The sequence below is a fragment of the Peromyscus californicus genome, unplaced genomic scaffold (assembly GCF_007827085.1).
Source record: "Peromyscus californicus insignis strain IS unplaced genomic scaffold, ASM782708v3 Scaffold_5__1_contigs__length_169319896, whole genome shotgun sequence".
NCBI lineage: Eukaryota > Metazoa > Chordata > Mammalia > Rodentia > Cricetidae > Peromyscus > Peromyscus californicus.
In genome coordinates this window covers 27397478-27410378 of record NW_026294573.1, presented here as the reverse complement: position 1 = coordinate 27410378, position 12901 = coordinate 27397478, and the positions used below count along the sequence as shown (strand labels likewise).

Genomic DNA, 12901 nt, shown 5'->3' with positions numbered 1-12901 from the left:
CTGTGAAATCTGCTTCTCCTGTAACACGCAGCCTCTGATGTCTTCACTTTTTTTTTTTTCTTTTGCTTTTTAAGCCTTGTTTCCTAGAGATTGCTCTGGTGTCTGCATAGCTTTGTTTTGGCCAAAGATTGGGTAGAAGTTGTCCTTGAAACCCTTAAGCCAGTGAGGTTTCCTCTTTCAGTCTGTGTTTGTTTTTAAGCCTTTTCCGGCTTCACTCATCATCAGGGGCTCTCGTGTTTCCTGTGCACATGTGTGCAGATTTCACTGCTGGGGTACACTGGGGTGGGGGACCTGTGATGGTGTACAGGTTCTCAGACTCTTCTCTGTCGCACCCCCAGAATTCTCTGTAAAAGATCAGACCAGGACCAGTGAGATGGTTTAAGCCATGCCTAAGTAAATCCCCGGGGCCCACATAAAGATGGAAAAAGAACATTGACGACGTGGTTGACCTCTGACCCCCACACCTGTGCCGTGGCACCAATGTGCATACACATTATGTGCATACAGCAGACAAATTTTGAAAATAGCAGTCTTGTCAGCCGGTCTGTTGCTAGCCCCACAGCCTAGCATTGCTGCGGCCTTCCTGCTCATGGCACTGTGGCACCACTGTCCCTGATAATGCTCCAAGGTCAGGGGGCCTCTGGCAGTGGCCACAGAGCAGCCATTTTGACAGCACAGCGCCGGGAGTGCGGCAGCCCTGAGAGCTGGGGCCTTGGCGAGTGGCAGCAGGACCGGAGCCCTACCTTCTCACCCGAAGCTCGGTGACTTTTCACGATCCATCCGTACCCTCTTGAGTGACTTTGATCTGCCTTCAGAGTGACACAATGGTTGTTCCTGACAGCTGTGTCCGTCTTTAGAGCTGTCTGGGGAGTAGGGTTTGTTGTTCTTATTCTGTTTTGTCTGAAGTCATGAGGAAGTCGGGGGAATTCCCAGCCAATGTCATCTCTTAAAACATTGCCTTCCCCACAGTCCCAGAGACTCCATCTGGCGCTCCCGTGAGTTGTATCTGGGACCTTCGCTGCATGCCTCTCAGCCTTCCCTGCATGCCTCTCAGCCTTCCCTGCATGCCTCTCAGCCTTCTGTTCCCGTTCCCTGTCTCTTTGCCACCCTCTGCTTGGTATTGTCACCTTATTAAAATTTCTTCTATTGTTTTCTGTGGACTATTAACTTATAAATTGGGCTTTAAATTTCACTGAGTTTTTTAAAAAAGAAATTTCTTGGAGTTCTTTTTCAAATCTTTAGTATACACGCCCCCTAGCCAACTTTTTGTTCTTGCCTTTATTTATTTATTTGTTTATTTATTTTACATACCTACAACAGTTTCCTCTCTCGCTCTCCTCCTGTTCCCTCCCCCCACCTACTTTCTACCCGCCCCCCCCCCCCATACAATCTTCAGAAAGGGCAAAGCCTCCCATGGGAGTCAACAAAGCATGGTATATCAGGTTGAGGCAGGACCAGTTATCTATGTTTTTTCTAATGCTGTTTTTTTTTTTTTTTTTTTTTTTTTTTTTTTTTGCTGTGGATTTTTTGTTGTTGTTATTTATTTGTTTTTTTGAGACAGGGTCTCATGTAGCTCAGGCTGGTGTAGAACAGAACTGTAGTGGAGGATGACCTTGAACTCTTGATCCTCCGGCCTCCACCTCTGAGATGCTGGGACTACAAGCATTCACCACCATGCCACCTAGTTTTATCATTTAAATTAGAAACTATTAAACATAGTTTAATGCTGGGTGCAATGTATCCCCAGTATTTAGGAGAATGAGGCAGGAAGATTGTTTGAGCCAAGCCTTTTGGGCCTATCCTAAGCAAAATAGAGAGACTTGTCTTAAAACAACAACATTATTTATCCATTGTGGTGAGCACATTTTGGAGGTAGACATAGGAGGATTAGGAATTCAAGGCCAATGTTGACTCCATTGTGAGTTCAAAGCCTGACTGGGCTACACGAGACCCTTTTCAACAACAACAAACAAGGAACTCCAAACCAAAACAACAACAACAACAACAAAACAACCTCAAAACAAAACCAGCCAGCCAGCCAACCAAACAAACAAAAAACTAACCACAAAGCACAATGTGGTTTAAAAGAGATTTTATTATAGCTAAAGTACCGTTAGTTGCTCTAACAGAATGTCTAGGTTCTGGCATTACTTAAAATTCAATAACAATTTAGTTCTTTTTTTATATCATAGTTTGAGTTAGTTATTCACTGCTACGTAATAAATCGCCCAAATACCGAGCCTTAAAAACAACATAGTTTGAATCTACTGGTTTGTATAGGCCGGAGTGCGGCTCAGCCCAGTGCACCTGCACATGGTGTCTCACAAGGTTGCCTCACAGTCTGGCTGGAGGAGGACTCGCTTCCATGCTCACCCATCCCACGTGGCTGTTGAGAAGACTCGGCTTCTCCATGGCAATTGGGCAGCAATACAAGTTTTACCTCCTTCGTAGCAATGGTAGAGAAGGAGGGTGGGGAGCAGAGAGATGGAAACTAAAATGGAAGCCACTCTGTCTGCTACATTTTATTCATTAGAAGTAGACCACTGTCTGGGTGGTGGTGGCGGCAGCGCATGCCTTTAATCCCAGCACTCGGGAGGCAGAGGCAGGCGGATCTCTGTGAGTTCCAGGCCATCTTAGTCTACAGAGAGAGTCCCAGGACAGCCAAGACTGTTACATAGAGAAACCTTGTCTTGGAAAACAAAACAAAACAAAAAACCAAACAAACAAAAAAAGTGGACAACTGAGTTTAGTCCACATTCCAGAGGAAGTACATGCCGTGAAGGGTGCTATTAGAGATATCCTACATGTAGACAAGGTTACCTCCTCTTCATTGTGGCTTCTTCTTGATAAGGCCAAAGCAGCTTCAGTGAGGCATGATCTCCTGGGATACATTCTGTGGTTCTTTCTGTTACAATAGTCCTGATCTGAGACTGCTTGATGTTAATTTTTAATCTGGGCCATGTAAGCCCATGCACAGACAGTCCTGAGTCTGGAGGAAGGCAGGTTTGTGTGTACAGCAAGCTGATGTACACACACTCCTGAGTCTGGAGGAAGGCAGGTTTGTGTGTACAGCAAGCTGATGTACACACACTCCTGAGTCTGGAGGAAGGCAGGTTTGTGTGTATAGCTTCTTAGAGGATTTGCCTTCTTTCCTCTTCCTGGCATCTCAGCTACAGACTGGCTTCCTTGTCATGAGCCTATGGTGATGATTGATAGTATTTTTTTTCTAGTCTACATTATCATCAAAGGTTTATGAAGGTTCTAATTTCTGCTTCTCATTTGGGCGTCCCACAGGCCCAAAGCCTCACTCTGGCACCAGAATGGGTGTTAAAACTTAAACCTTTGGTTGCTGAGACCAGTAGCCCCTGCCTCCAACCTTCCGCCTCCACCAGGCTCTTTGCAGCATTGGCACACACAGTTCATATTCTGATTTTCCAGGCTCCTCTTTGCATTTGTCCCCTGGGGACTGATCTTGCTTTCTTGTGAGCTCAGCTATGCATATAAAACAGTGCTGGTTATGTTTCATCCAGTGTTGCGGACTGCTTTGAAATGGGAGGTGTTTCCAAAGGTTAGCTAAAACAAATAACATCAGGTGTCCAGGATATTGCCTGGCCCCCAGCTGGACCCACCGACTCTAGCATGGACAGTTTCCAATTAGACCCAGACAGAGTATTTTCTCTCTGTGTCTTGTGTGCTTGGAAACAGCTGGTGACTCTGACTCAGGCTGAAGTCAGGCTGAGGACCTTATTTCCCAAGAGGACTCCTTTTAACTCTTCTGCAAGTGGGTTATTGGAGAAGTCAGGTGGAAGTCCATGTAGGGGTAACAGGGGTATTCACAGTAAAATGTTATCATTTGATAATCATAAATAGTACAGGTCATCTCGTGGACCATGTTCCTCAGAGTCTATGTGTCCCTGTGGTTTCCTTGGACCTGATTTTTGTTGGGATCAAGTCACCTCCTGGCCAATCAATCCTATTGGAAGATGGGGACTACTTACTTTCCCTCTAACTATTTCGTCTGTCTGCTTTGGATGGAGTTCATTCTGAGTATATCTGTGGGTGGAATTTTAAGGGCCTTGGAACCCCTGGGACAGAGAAGCCTCTCATTCTGAGTGGTCTTGTCAACATTATCCAAGACACTCTTGCTGCTGCTCATAATAGTAGCCAATGTTTATTGAGCATCTACTGTGTGCCTCGTGCTTTACACACAGAAGAGGCTAGAGGTAAATGCAGGGCATTGAAGTTTCAGAGATTCCTTCCATCTCAGAGGCCCCAAAAACTCAAGCCCAGAATACTCAGAACACTAGAGTTAGCTCAGCTCTCCTATGCTCCGGGCATAGGTTGGGTAGTTTCAGTGGGGAGGGCCTCAAGTCCAGGAATGGCAGTTAGTTTAGCTCCCGCATTTCAGGAGGTACCCTGGCATCTGATGTCTTTGATGCCATGGAGAGGAGGACTGAACCAGGTACAGGAATCATAGGGGAGCTGCTGCTGGGGACATAACTGCTACAGGATCTAGAAGCTGCACAGTGTTTGGACTTCTGCACACTGGTAATGAAGTTGCTTTGGGAAAGGCCACAGGAAGAAGTCCAAAGAGTTCTGCGTTATTCCTTGGGACTACACGAGAGTCTCTGAGTATCTCCAGCAGTTTTGGTTCTAAGTATCCAGGCACCAAAGCAGAGAGTGGCATCTCTAGCTTGAGGGCAGGTTCCACAACCCAGGATATTCTGATGACCAGTCACCTTTACAGGGAACTCACGAAATAAGGTGTTGCAATTCAGTTTTACTGCCTGCCAGATGTGCGCCCTTGGACAGTTTGTCTGCTTCTTTGAGCCTTCATCTGCCTGTTGGTAGATGGTGCTGGAGGTGCCTGCTGTAGTCAAGGCAGAGAGTCTAGAGGAATCTCAGATCACTGAGGAGGCCGGGTCAGGGAAATACCGATCTGCATTTTCTCCAGGGACCATGCTCCTCTTTCAGGTTTATGACTACAGATCACTGTGGTGACACGAATTTTTCCAGGGAGGTATCACAAAATGCACTCACTGTTATAGTTCCCCTGGACTGTTTTTGAGAACCTTGTCCATGACTCTGTCCAGTGGCCTCTGCACAGCCATCAGCAAGGGGTTTGCTCTTGGGCTCAGGAACGGCAGTGTTGTAGTTCTTATGAGCAACTGGCCTGTGCGTACCAGGTAGCGCTGGGACATCCCCGTGCCACTGAGGGGTCATACTGTGCCAGTGTCTGCTCCAAATGCCTTAGGTGTCTCTATCAGTCCTCTCAGTAGCCCCAAGCTAGTGCCGTTAGTGCTCCCATTGGACAGGTGGGCAAACTGAAGCCCCCAGATCTTTATATTCCCAAGCTACACTTCTAGGAAGTGGCAGCTCTTGAGTCTACATTGTGGCCCGTGCAGGAATCTCCAGGCTTGGGCTGAATGGCAGCCCACAGTCAAGTTCATATCCATGCAGAGTGATGTTTGGGATTTGTACCTGTGCTGTGTTATAGGCGTAGCCATGAACGTGAGGACAGGGCGGTGGTCGTTGGATTAAATGAGAACCATAGTTAGTAGGTGTGTGTAGCAGGGCGAGGCTTAGGAGACTTGTAGGTTGGTAACTTGGCTCTGTTACCCATCAGTTCCCAACCTGTCAGTTCCCAACCTAACTTTTGGCAAAGGTCTCTTTACTATTGCTTTTAATCAGTTCGTAGCCAAGCATGGTGATGAACATATGTGATCCCAACACTGGAGAGACTAAGGCAGGAGAATTGCTCTGAGTTTCTGATGCCAGCCTGGGTGACAATGAGCTTGGTCTCAGAAAAACAACACACAAACAAAGCTAAAACAAAGTCATAGTAAAAAGTGTTTACTCCAGCAGACTGCTCTGTGCCCAGAAGCTGTCCAGGAGGGCAGATATTAGTTCCTGGTTCCCTCTGCCAGGATCAAGTGAGGGATGGGACTAGGTGGAGGGGCAAATGTGGAGGTCTGGAGTCTGGTGTACAGCATCCCTGAAGGGAGGTGTAGGTTGGCGATTGTGTGTCTAAAGGAAGAATGAACCAGAGTGGCCCCAAGGTAGGCCTGGGGAACCTCCTGCCCTCAAATGGAGGAGAGTTGTGCAGAGCCATGGCCTCTGTGACCTAGGTGTTCTTAGCAAAGCAAAGCAAAGCTCATAGTTGACCCCATCCTATCCCATCATCTCAATAAAAGTCCTCCTGGTCCCCTCCCCAGCTCAGCGAGGAGTTTAACCAGCAGCTGGAGGCCGTGTGCGGGTCCGTGTTTGGGGAGCTTGAGTCCCAGGCCGTGGACGCCCTGGACCTGCCCGGCTGTTTCCGTATGCGGAGCCACAGCTACCTCCGGGCCATCCAGGCCGGCTGCTCTCAAGATGACGACTGCCTACCCCTCCTTGCTGCCCCTGCCTCTGTCTCAGGGAGGCCCGGCTCCTGTAAGTATGTCTTCTCTTTGCCTGGGCCGCCAATTGCATAGATCGCTTCTCTCTCCGGTTCGGATTAGACGGGAAGTTCTCTCTCCGGGTCGGATTAGACGGGAAGTTCTCTCTCCGGGTCGGATTAGACGGGAAGTGGTCCTTGGCCATAGGGTCCTTTGTACCACATGGGTGTGGCAGTGTGGGGACGATGGGCAACCATCTCCATCCTGCATCCCTGTTTGCAGCCTTCAACTTCAGAAAGGCCCCGCCCCCCATCCCGACGGGAAGCCAGGCCCCACCCCGCATCTCCATCACCGCCCAGAGCAGCACCGACTCTGCCCATGAGAGCTTCACTGCAGCAGAGGGCCCAGCCCGGCGCTGTAGCTCCGCGGACGGGCTGGACGGCCCGGCCATGGGCGCACGCACCCTCGAGTTGGCACCGGTGCCACCCCGGGCCAGCCCCAAGCCCCCCACACTCATCATTAAGACTATCCCTGGCCGGGAGGAGCTGCGGAGCCTAGCACGGCAGCGGAAGTGGCGGCCGTCCATTGGGGTGCAGGTATGGTTGGCAGTAATAGCTATCCAAGGTTCTGGCCCTGTGTAGTTGGGAACAGATGGAGGGAGACTGAACGGGACTTCTGCATATACAGACCTTTAAACAAACAAGCAAACAACTTTTCCCGAGCTGCAAGTAGACCGGTCTTGGTCACGGATGGATGAGACTGCCTCTAAACAGTCCGTCGTCCTTTCCCTGGTACCCTGGGCCGAGTGCTGAGCGGTGCCCAGTGGCTTCCGTCCTGATGCTTCCACTCTCTTTTGTTTGGGAATCGCCAGCTAGCTTGGTGCACAGCCACTTGTGGCCATCCTAGTCCTATGTGGCTAGCCACAGCCACTGACAGACGCCTCCACCCTGACTCCAGGTGGAGACGATCTCGGACTCGGACACCGAAAACAGGAGCCGAAGAGAGTTCCACTCCATTGGCGTTCAGGTGGAAGAGGACAAGAGGTGGGTCACAGTGTGGGTCTCTCAGGTATCCTTGGGGGTTGGGGATGAAGGGAAGCCAGGCCTGGGGAAAGTGTCATGTCTTTGCTAGCCTACTGTCCTTGCACAACCTGTCTTCCTGGAGGTGACATGCGTGTGTGTGTGTGTGTGTGTGTGTGTACTTCCATGTAGAGGACAGAGGTCAGTTTTAGGTTTTGCCCCCCCCCCCTTTATTAATTAAAGAAAAATGTGTGTGTGTGGCGGGCAGGGTGGGGGGCGTGGTACCAATGTTGAAGATTTTCACCTTCCATAATGATTTGTGGGAATCAAACTAAGGTTATGAGGCTTTTGTGGCAAGCACTTTTGCCCACTAAGACATCTCACCTTGTTTTCTTGAGACAAGGTTTCCCAATGGCCTGGTGCTCACCAATTAGGCTAGGCTGGCTGGCTGGCCACCGAGTCCCAGGAATCCTCCTGCCTCTGTCTTCCCAGTGCTGGGACGACAAGCGCATGCCACCATACCTGACTTTTTTCACATGGGTTCTGAGGGTAAAACTGAGGCCCTGATGCTAACATGAGAAGCGCTTTACCGCCGAGCTATGTCCCCCATGCCTTTTTCCTGGGGAGCCAGAGTAGCTATGTGTTGTTCATGATGGGGTTGCCACGGTAGCCATCAACTCTACACAGAGTGCTTGAACTCCTGCCAGAGCAGGCGATGAGAGGCTGCGGGACAGATGCAGTGGTCAGGGGAAGGGAAGGGGCGGTGGGGGGTGGGTTATAGGTAGGTGCCCAGCAGGCCTCCAGCCATTGTCCTTTAACGGGGATAACAGGATTCTGCCAGTCCCTTGTTACATCCTGCGGTGTACAAGTGTATGAGCTCAAAAGAAACAAACAAACAGGAAGATTGCCTCTCGCGGGTCCCTGGCAGTTATAGCAGCTCCTCCTCACTTGGCTCGCACAGGCATTTAACCAGCGGGGGGTACCTATTATGTGCCCGAATCGCTGGTGAATCAGAGACACTAGAATTGCCAGCAGCCACTATTCTGGCATTAGGTGGCCTCAGAAACATTGCCTCCTTAATTTCCAGCTGAAGAATTAACATTGTGAGCTCTGGAGGGAGTCCTGGAAAGAGTCCTCTCTGCTCTGGGAAGCCTGTAGGGAGACACTTTCACTAATGGCCAGGTGGCAGTGCCACGGTGGCCCTATGTGTCCTCTAGGCTGCTATGACACCAGGCTGGCGAGCCCGAGTATGGTGGCAGGGAACCTTCTTGGCAAAGGGCTCTGAGGGCTTTCATGGCAATCGAGGTCATTAAGGCCATATCCATGGTGGGAACGACATGAGAGCCTTCGTAGACCCCCTGATAGCTGTTCCCAGACACCTTGTCGGCCTTTCCAACCCTCCCAGGGTTATTACAGTCTCTGGGAACCCCTGGATTGGCCTTGTCTGAGTGCCTGGTCAAGTCTTGGGGTTCCTCGGGAGTCACTGTTTCTGCCCACTCCTACTGCTGTAGCTCCATGAAGCACCATATGCTCCTGGAATGTTAGGGTGACAAAAAGCTGCCCCATTGCCTGGCCTATTCTGGCAGCTGCTGTCCTCCAAACCCTTAATAGGCCATGAAAATTACAGAACAGTGGCATTGAGTGGCAAAGTCCATTTGCAAACCACGAGAGAAGTCAGAGTCCTGCGTGGATACAGCTCTGTGCTCCCACCCTCCTTCCTGACTTCCACGCCTTTCCTAAACCAACCCACAAGTCTTCATTGGTTCCCTGGAAGGCTTTTTGACTCCTCATTCAGATAGGTTGCTACTGGAGAGTGGTCCTTCATTCCTTCAAAGAAGCTGGAGTCCGGCGAATGGTGCAGCAGGCCTTTGATGAGCACATCGCCACCCAGCCATTCACCGATGGTGTCAGTCAGCCGATAATTACTGAGCATTTGGTGTGTGGCAGCTCGTGGGCTGTGCATCAAATGCTCTGGAAACTGTCACAGATAAGACTTTTGCCTCATAGAACTTACGGGCTAGAGGGAAATCAAGACAGGGTATACATAATCCACAATGAAAAACAGTATTCTGTGTAACGGTATAATCCATAAAAGAAGGGGTAAAGTGAACTTAGTTCAAGTAGACAAGTGAGGGGCACACTGGGGTGATGTTGGGGGCGAGCATTTGGGGGAGAGGGGATAGCGTGCTGGGAGTGGAAAGACTTGGGCATGTGTTGGGAACTGGGGGAAGGGTCATGTGGCCAGTGTGGAGGGAGTGGGCAGTGCTGGGAGCTGGAGAATGCCGGGGCCAGGTTGTGCAGGACATAGGCTAAAAGAACTGGGCTCTAATTATACGTAATGAGTAGCTATTAAAAGGTCAAAGGAACAGCGTGACACGCTTTAATTTATGTTTACAAAAGAGCATTAAGTACTGAATGGAGACTTTCTTCTTTTTTTAAAGATCGGGTCTCACACATCCCTAACTGGCCTAGAGCTCACTTATGTAGCTGAGGCCGACCCCAAGCTCCTGATCCTCCTGCCTCCAGTTCCCAAATTCGGGAATGACAGGGGTGTGCCACCATGTCACGCCTGGCAGTAGATGGAGAATGCGTTTGAGGGAAGAAATAGTAGAAATGAGACTGATCAGGGTGGTTTTCATGATGCAGGAGGGTGGTGGGTGGCGTTTTGAACTCTGCTGGCTGTTACATCAGGCCTTTCTCCTATGGTATTTATAACTGGCCACTGCTAGTGCACGCGAGCTGTTCAGTTTTGGGATATTGATTTTGTATTCAGCAGTCTTGCTGGTCCCTTATCAAGTCTCAGGTTGTCTGATAATCGTGATGGATTTTCTATATAGTTAATCAATTTCTTCAAGTTAGGATATTTTTTTCAAATCTGTGTTTTAAATGTTATTTTTTTTCTTTGCTGGATGTGATGATGAATGCCTGTAACCCCAGCACTTCGGAGGCAGAGGCAAGCAGATCCTACCTTTGTGAGTTCAAGGCCAGTCTAACCTACATAGTGAGTTCCAGATCAGGCAGGGGTATATAGTAAGACATTGGTTAAATTTTTTTTTCTTATGATAATGTATTGAATTATATACTGTGTTGAGTGGTAGTGGGCTCATCCCATTCCTGATTTATGTGTGTGTGCGCGCACACGTGCGTGCATACACAGACACTTGCATGTATACAATCAGAGGATAACTTGCAAGAACTGGTTCTCTTCTTCCATGTTGTGGGTCCCAGAGATCAAATGTCAGGCTCAACAGGAAGAGCCTTCATCTGCTGAGCCATCTTACTGGGCCTGAGGTACACTTTATTTATTTTTTTATGTGTCTGGGTGTTTTGCCTGCTTGTGTATCTGCACACCAAAGGCATGCAGGACCCCTGGAGGCCAGAAGAGGGCATCGGATCCCTAGAACTGTAGTTACAAATGGTGCTAAGAGTCAAACCTAGGTCCGGTGGAAGAGCAGCTAGTGCTCTTAATCACTGATCTATCTCTCTAGCCCCCAGGATAGACTTCTAATGATGACATTTGTAACAAATTTTGATGGGTACCATTTTTGTCCCTTTAGGAATTCTCTTTTATTCCTACTCTCTTAAGGGTTTTAAAAAATGAAAACCCTTGGGCTAGAGAGATGGCTCAGGAGTTAAGAGCCCTTGCTGTTTTTGCAGAGGACCCCGGTTCTGTTCTCTGCACTCATGTGGCAGCTCTCCACTGTCTGTAACTCCAGTTTAATGCCCTCTTCTCCCTGTGGGGGCACCAGGCACGTTCAAGTGAACACTCACAAACACGCAATAAAGTACATAATTACTGAAAGAAGGAAAGAAAGCCAGTTGGTGGTGCACACCTTTAATCCCAGCACTCAGGAGCTGAGGCAGGTGGATCTCTGAGTTTGAGGCCAGCCTGGTCTACATAGTGAGTTCCAGGACAGCCAGGGCTGTTACACAGAGAAACCCTGTCTAGGGAAAAAAAGAAAAAAGGAAGGAAGGAAGGAAGAAGGAAGGAAAGAAAGAGACAGAAAACCCTTTATTCCCCTCCTCCTTTTTCTTCTGGTGCTGGCACGAAAACCTGAGGCCTTTGCACAAGCCAGGCAAGGCTCTACCACTGAACTACATCCTTACCTTTATTTTTTTAAACATAAGATCCAGCTTGAATTTGATTGAATGTTGGGAGTCTACTGAAATGATCTTAGACTTCCTTTTTCCGTGTGGAATGTGATATAATATATGAATGAATTTTCCATGTTGGTCTAGTCTTTCAGACTTGGGATAACCTCTGCTTGATTTTATTGTGTGCTTAGATTAAATTAGGCTTTAACGGGGTTTCAATATTGTCATAAACAAGTACACTTATTACTTTAAAAAAAAACCCAGCTAGCCTTGACATAGGCAATGCAGTGTCAGGACCCTAGGGTCCTTCTCATTTGTTGCTCTTCTACCTTCATGTATTACTTCATATTAAAAGAAATTGAAGTTCAAAAATTGTCCTTATCACATCTATACTCTTAGCAGTTGGAAGAAGGGTGGGAGGATGATGATACTGTCTTCTTTTATAAGAGACTTCCTGAAAATTGGAACACTTTCACTTATACTGTATTTGTTGTAACTGCATCACATGGAGTCACCTAGCTGCAAGGGAGGCTGTGAAGTATCGTCTGTAACCCAGGAAGCAGTGTGCAAGACATGAAGCACACAGCTAACAATCAGGGCTTTTTTGGCTAATCACAAAACCAAAAATGGATATATGGAACCTTAGCAGTTTTTCTTCTTTTTCTTCCTTCCTTCCTCCCTCCCTCCCTCCCTCCCTCCCTCCCTCCCTCCCCCTCTCTCCCTCTCTCTCTCTCTTTCTTTCTTTCTCCCCCACCCCCACCCCAGGCAGAGTTTCTCTGTGTAACAGCCCTGGCTGTTTTAGAACTCGCTCTGTAGACCAGGCTGGCCTTGAAATCAGAGATATCTGCCTGCCTGTGACTCCCTGAGTGATAAGGTTAAAGGAGTGTACCACCATTCTCGGCTGCCTTAGCAGTTTTAAAAATAAGTCTTCCTGTGTTAGTTTTTTTTTTTTTTTTTTTTTTTTTTTTTTCGAGACAGGGTTTCTCTGTGTAGCTTTGCGCCTTTTCTGGGACTCACTTGGTAGCCCAGGCTGGCCTCGAACTCACAGAGATCCGCCTGGCTCTGCCTCCCGAGTGCTGGGATTAAAGGCATGCGCCACCACCGCCCGGCGTGTTAGTTTTTATATAATTACATTTTTGAATAGTTATTGCTTGAAGATTTTAATGTGTTCATAAGTAATATTGACCCACAATTTTTTTTTTTTGTCGGAGCTGAGGACCGAACCCAGGGCCTTGCGCTTGCTAGGCAAGCGCTCTACCACTGAGATAAATCCCCAGCCCCCATGATTTTTTTAGATATGATATCTTGTAGCCCAGGTTGGCCTTGAACTCTGATCTTCTTGCCTCTGTCTCTCAAGCGCTAGGATTACAGGTGCATGCCACTATGCTTGTGCCATAATTTTGTTTCAGTTGT

At 48.4% G+C, this 12901-nt stretch overlaps 1 protein-coding gene across 5 annotated transcripts in view; it reads left to right on the top strand.

The window, feature by feature from the left end:
• Nucleotides 1-12901, top strand: part of Dlgap3 (DLG associated protein 3) — a 67435-nt gene that overhangs the window by 39463 nt on the left and 15071 nt on the right. For all 5 annotated transcript variants that reach the window (XM_052718770.1, XM_052718771.1, XM_052718767.1 and 2 more), the window contains exons 6-8: nucleotides 6216-6429; nucleotides 6657-6970; nucleotides 7332-7417. In XM_052718770.1, the coding sequence (XP_052574730.1) occupies nucleotides 6216-6429; nucleotides 6657-6970; nucleotides 7332-7417 (614 nt within the window). The remainder of the gene's footprint in view (nucleotides 1-6215; nucleotides 6430-6656; nucleotides 6971-7331; nucleotides 7418-12901) is intronic.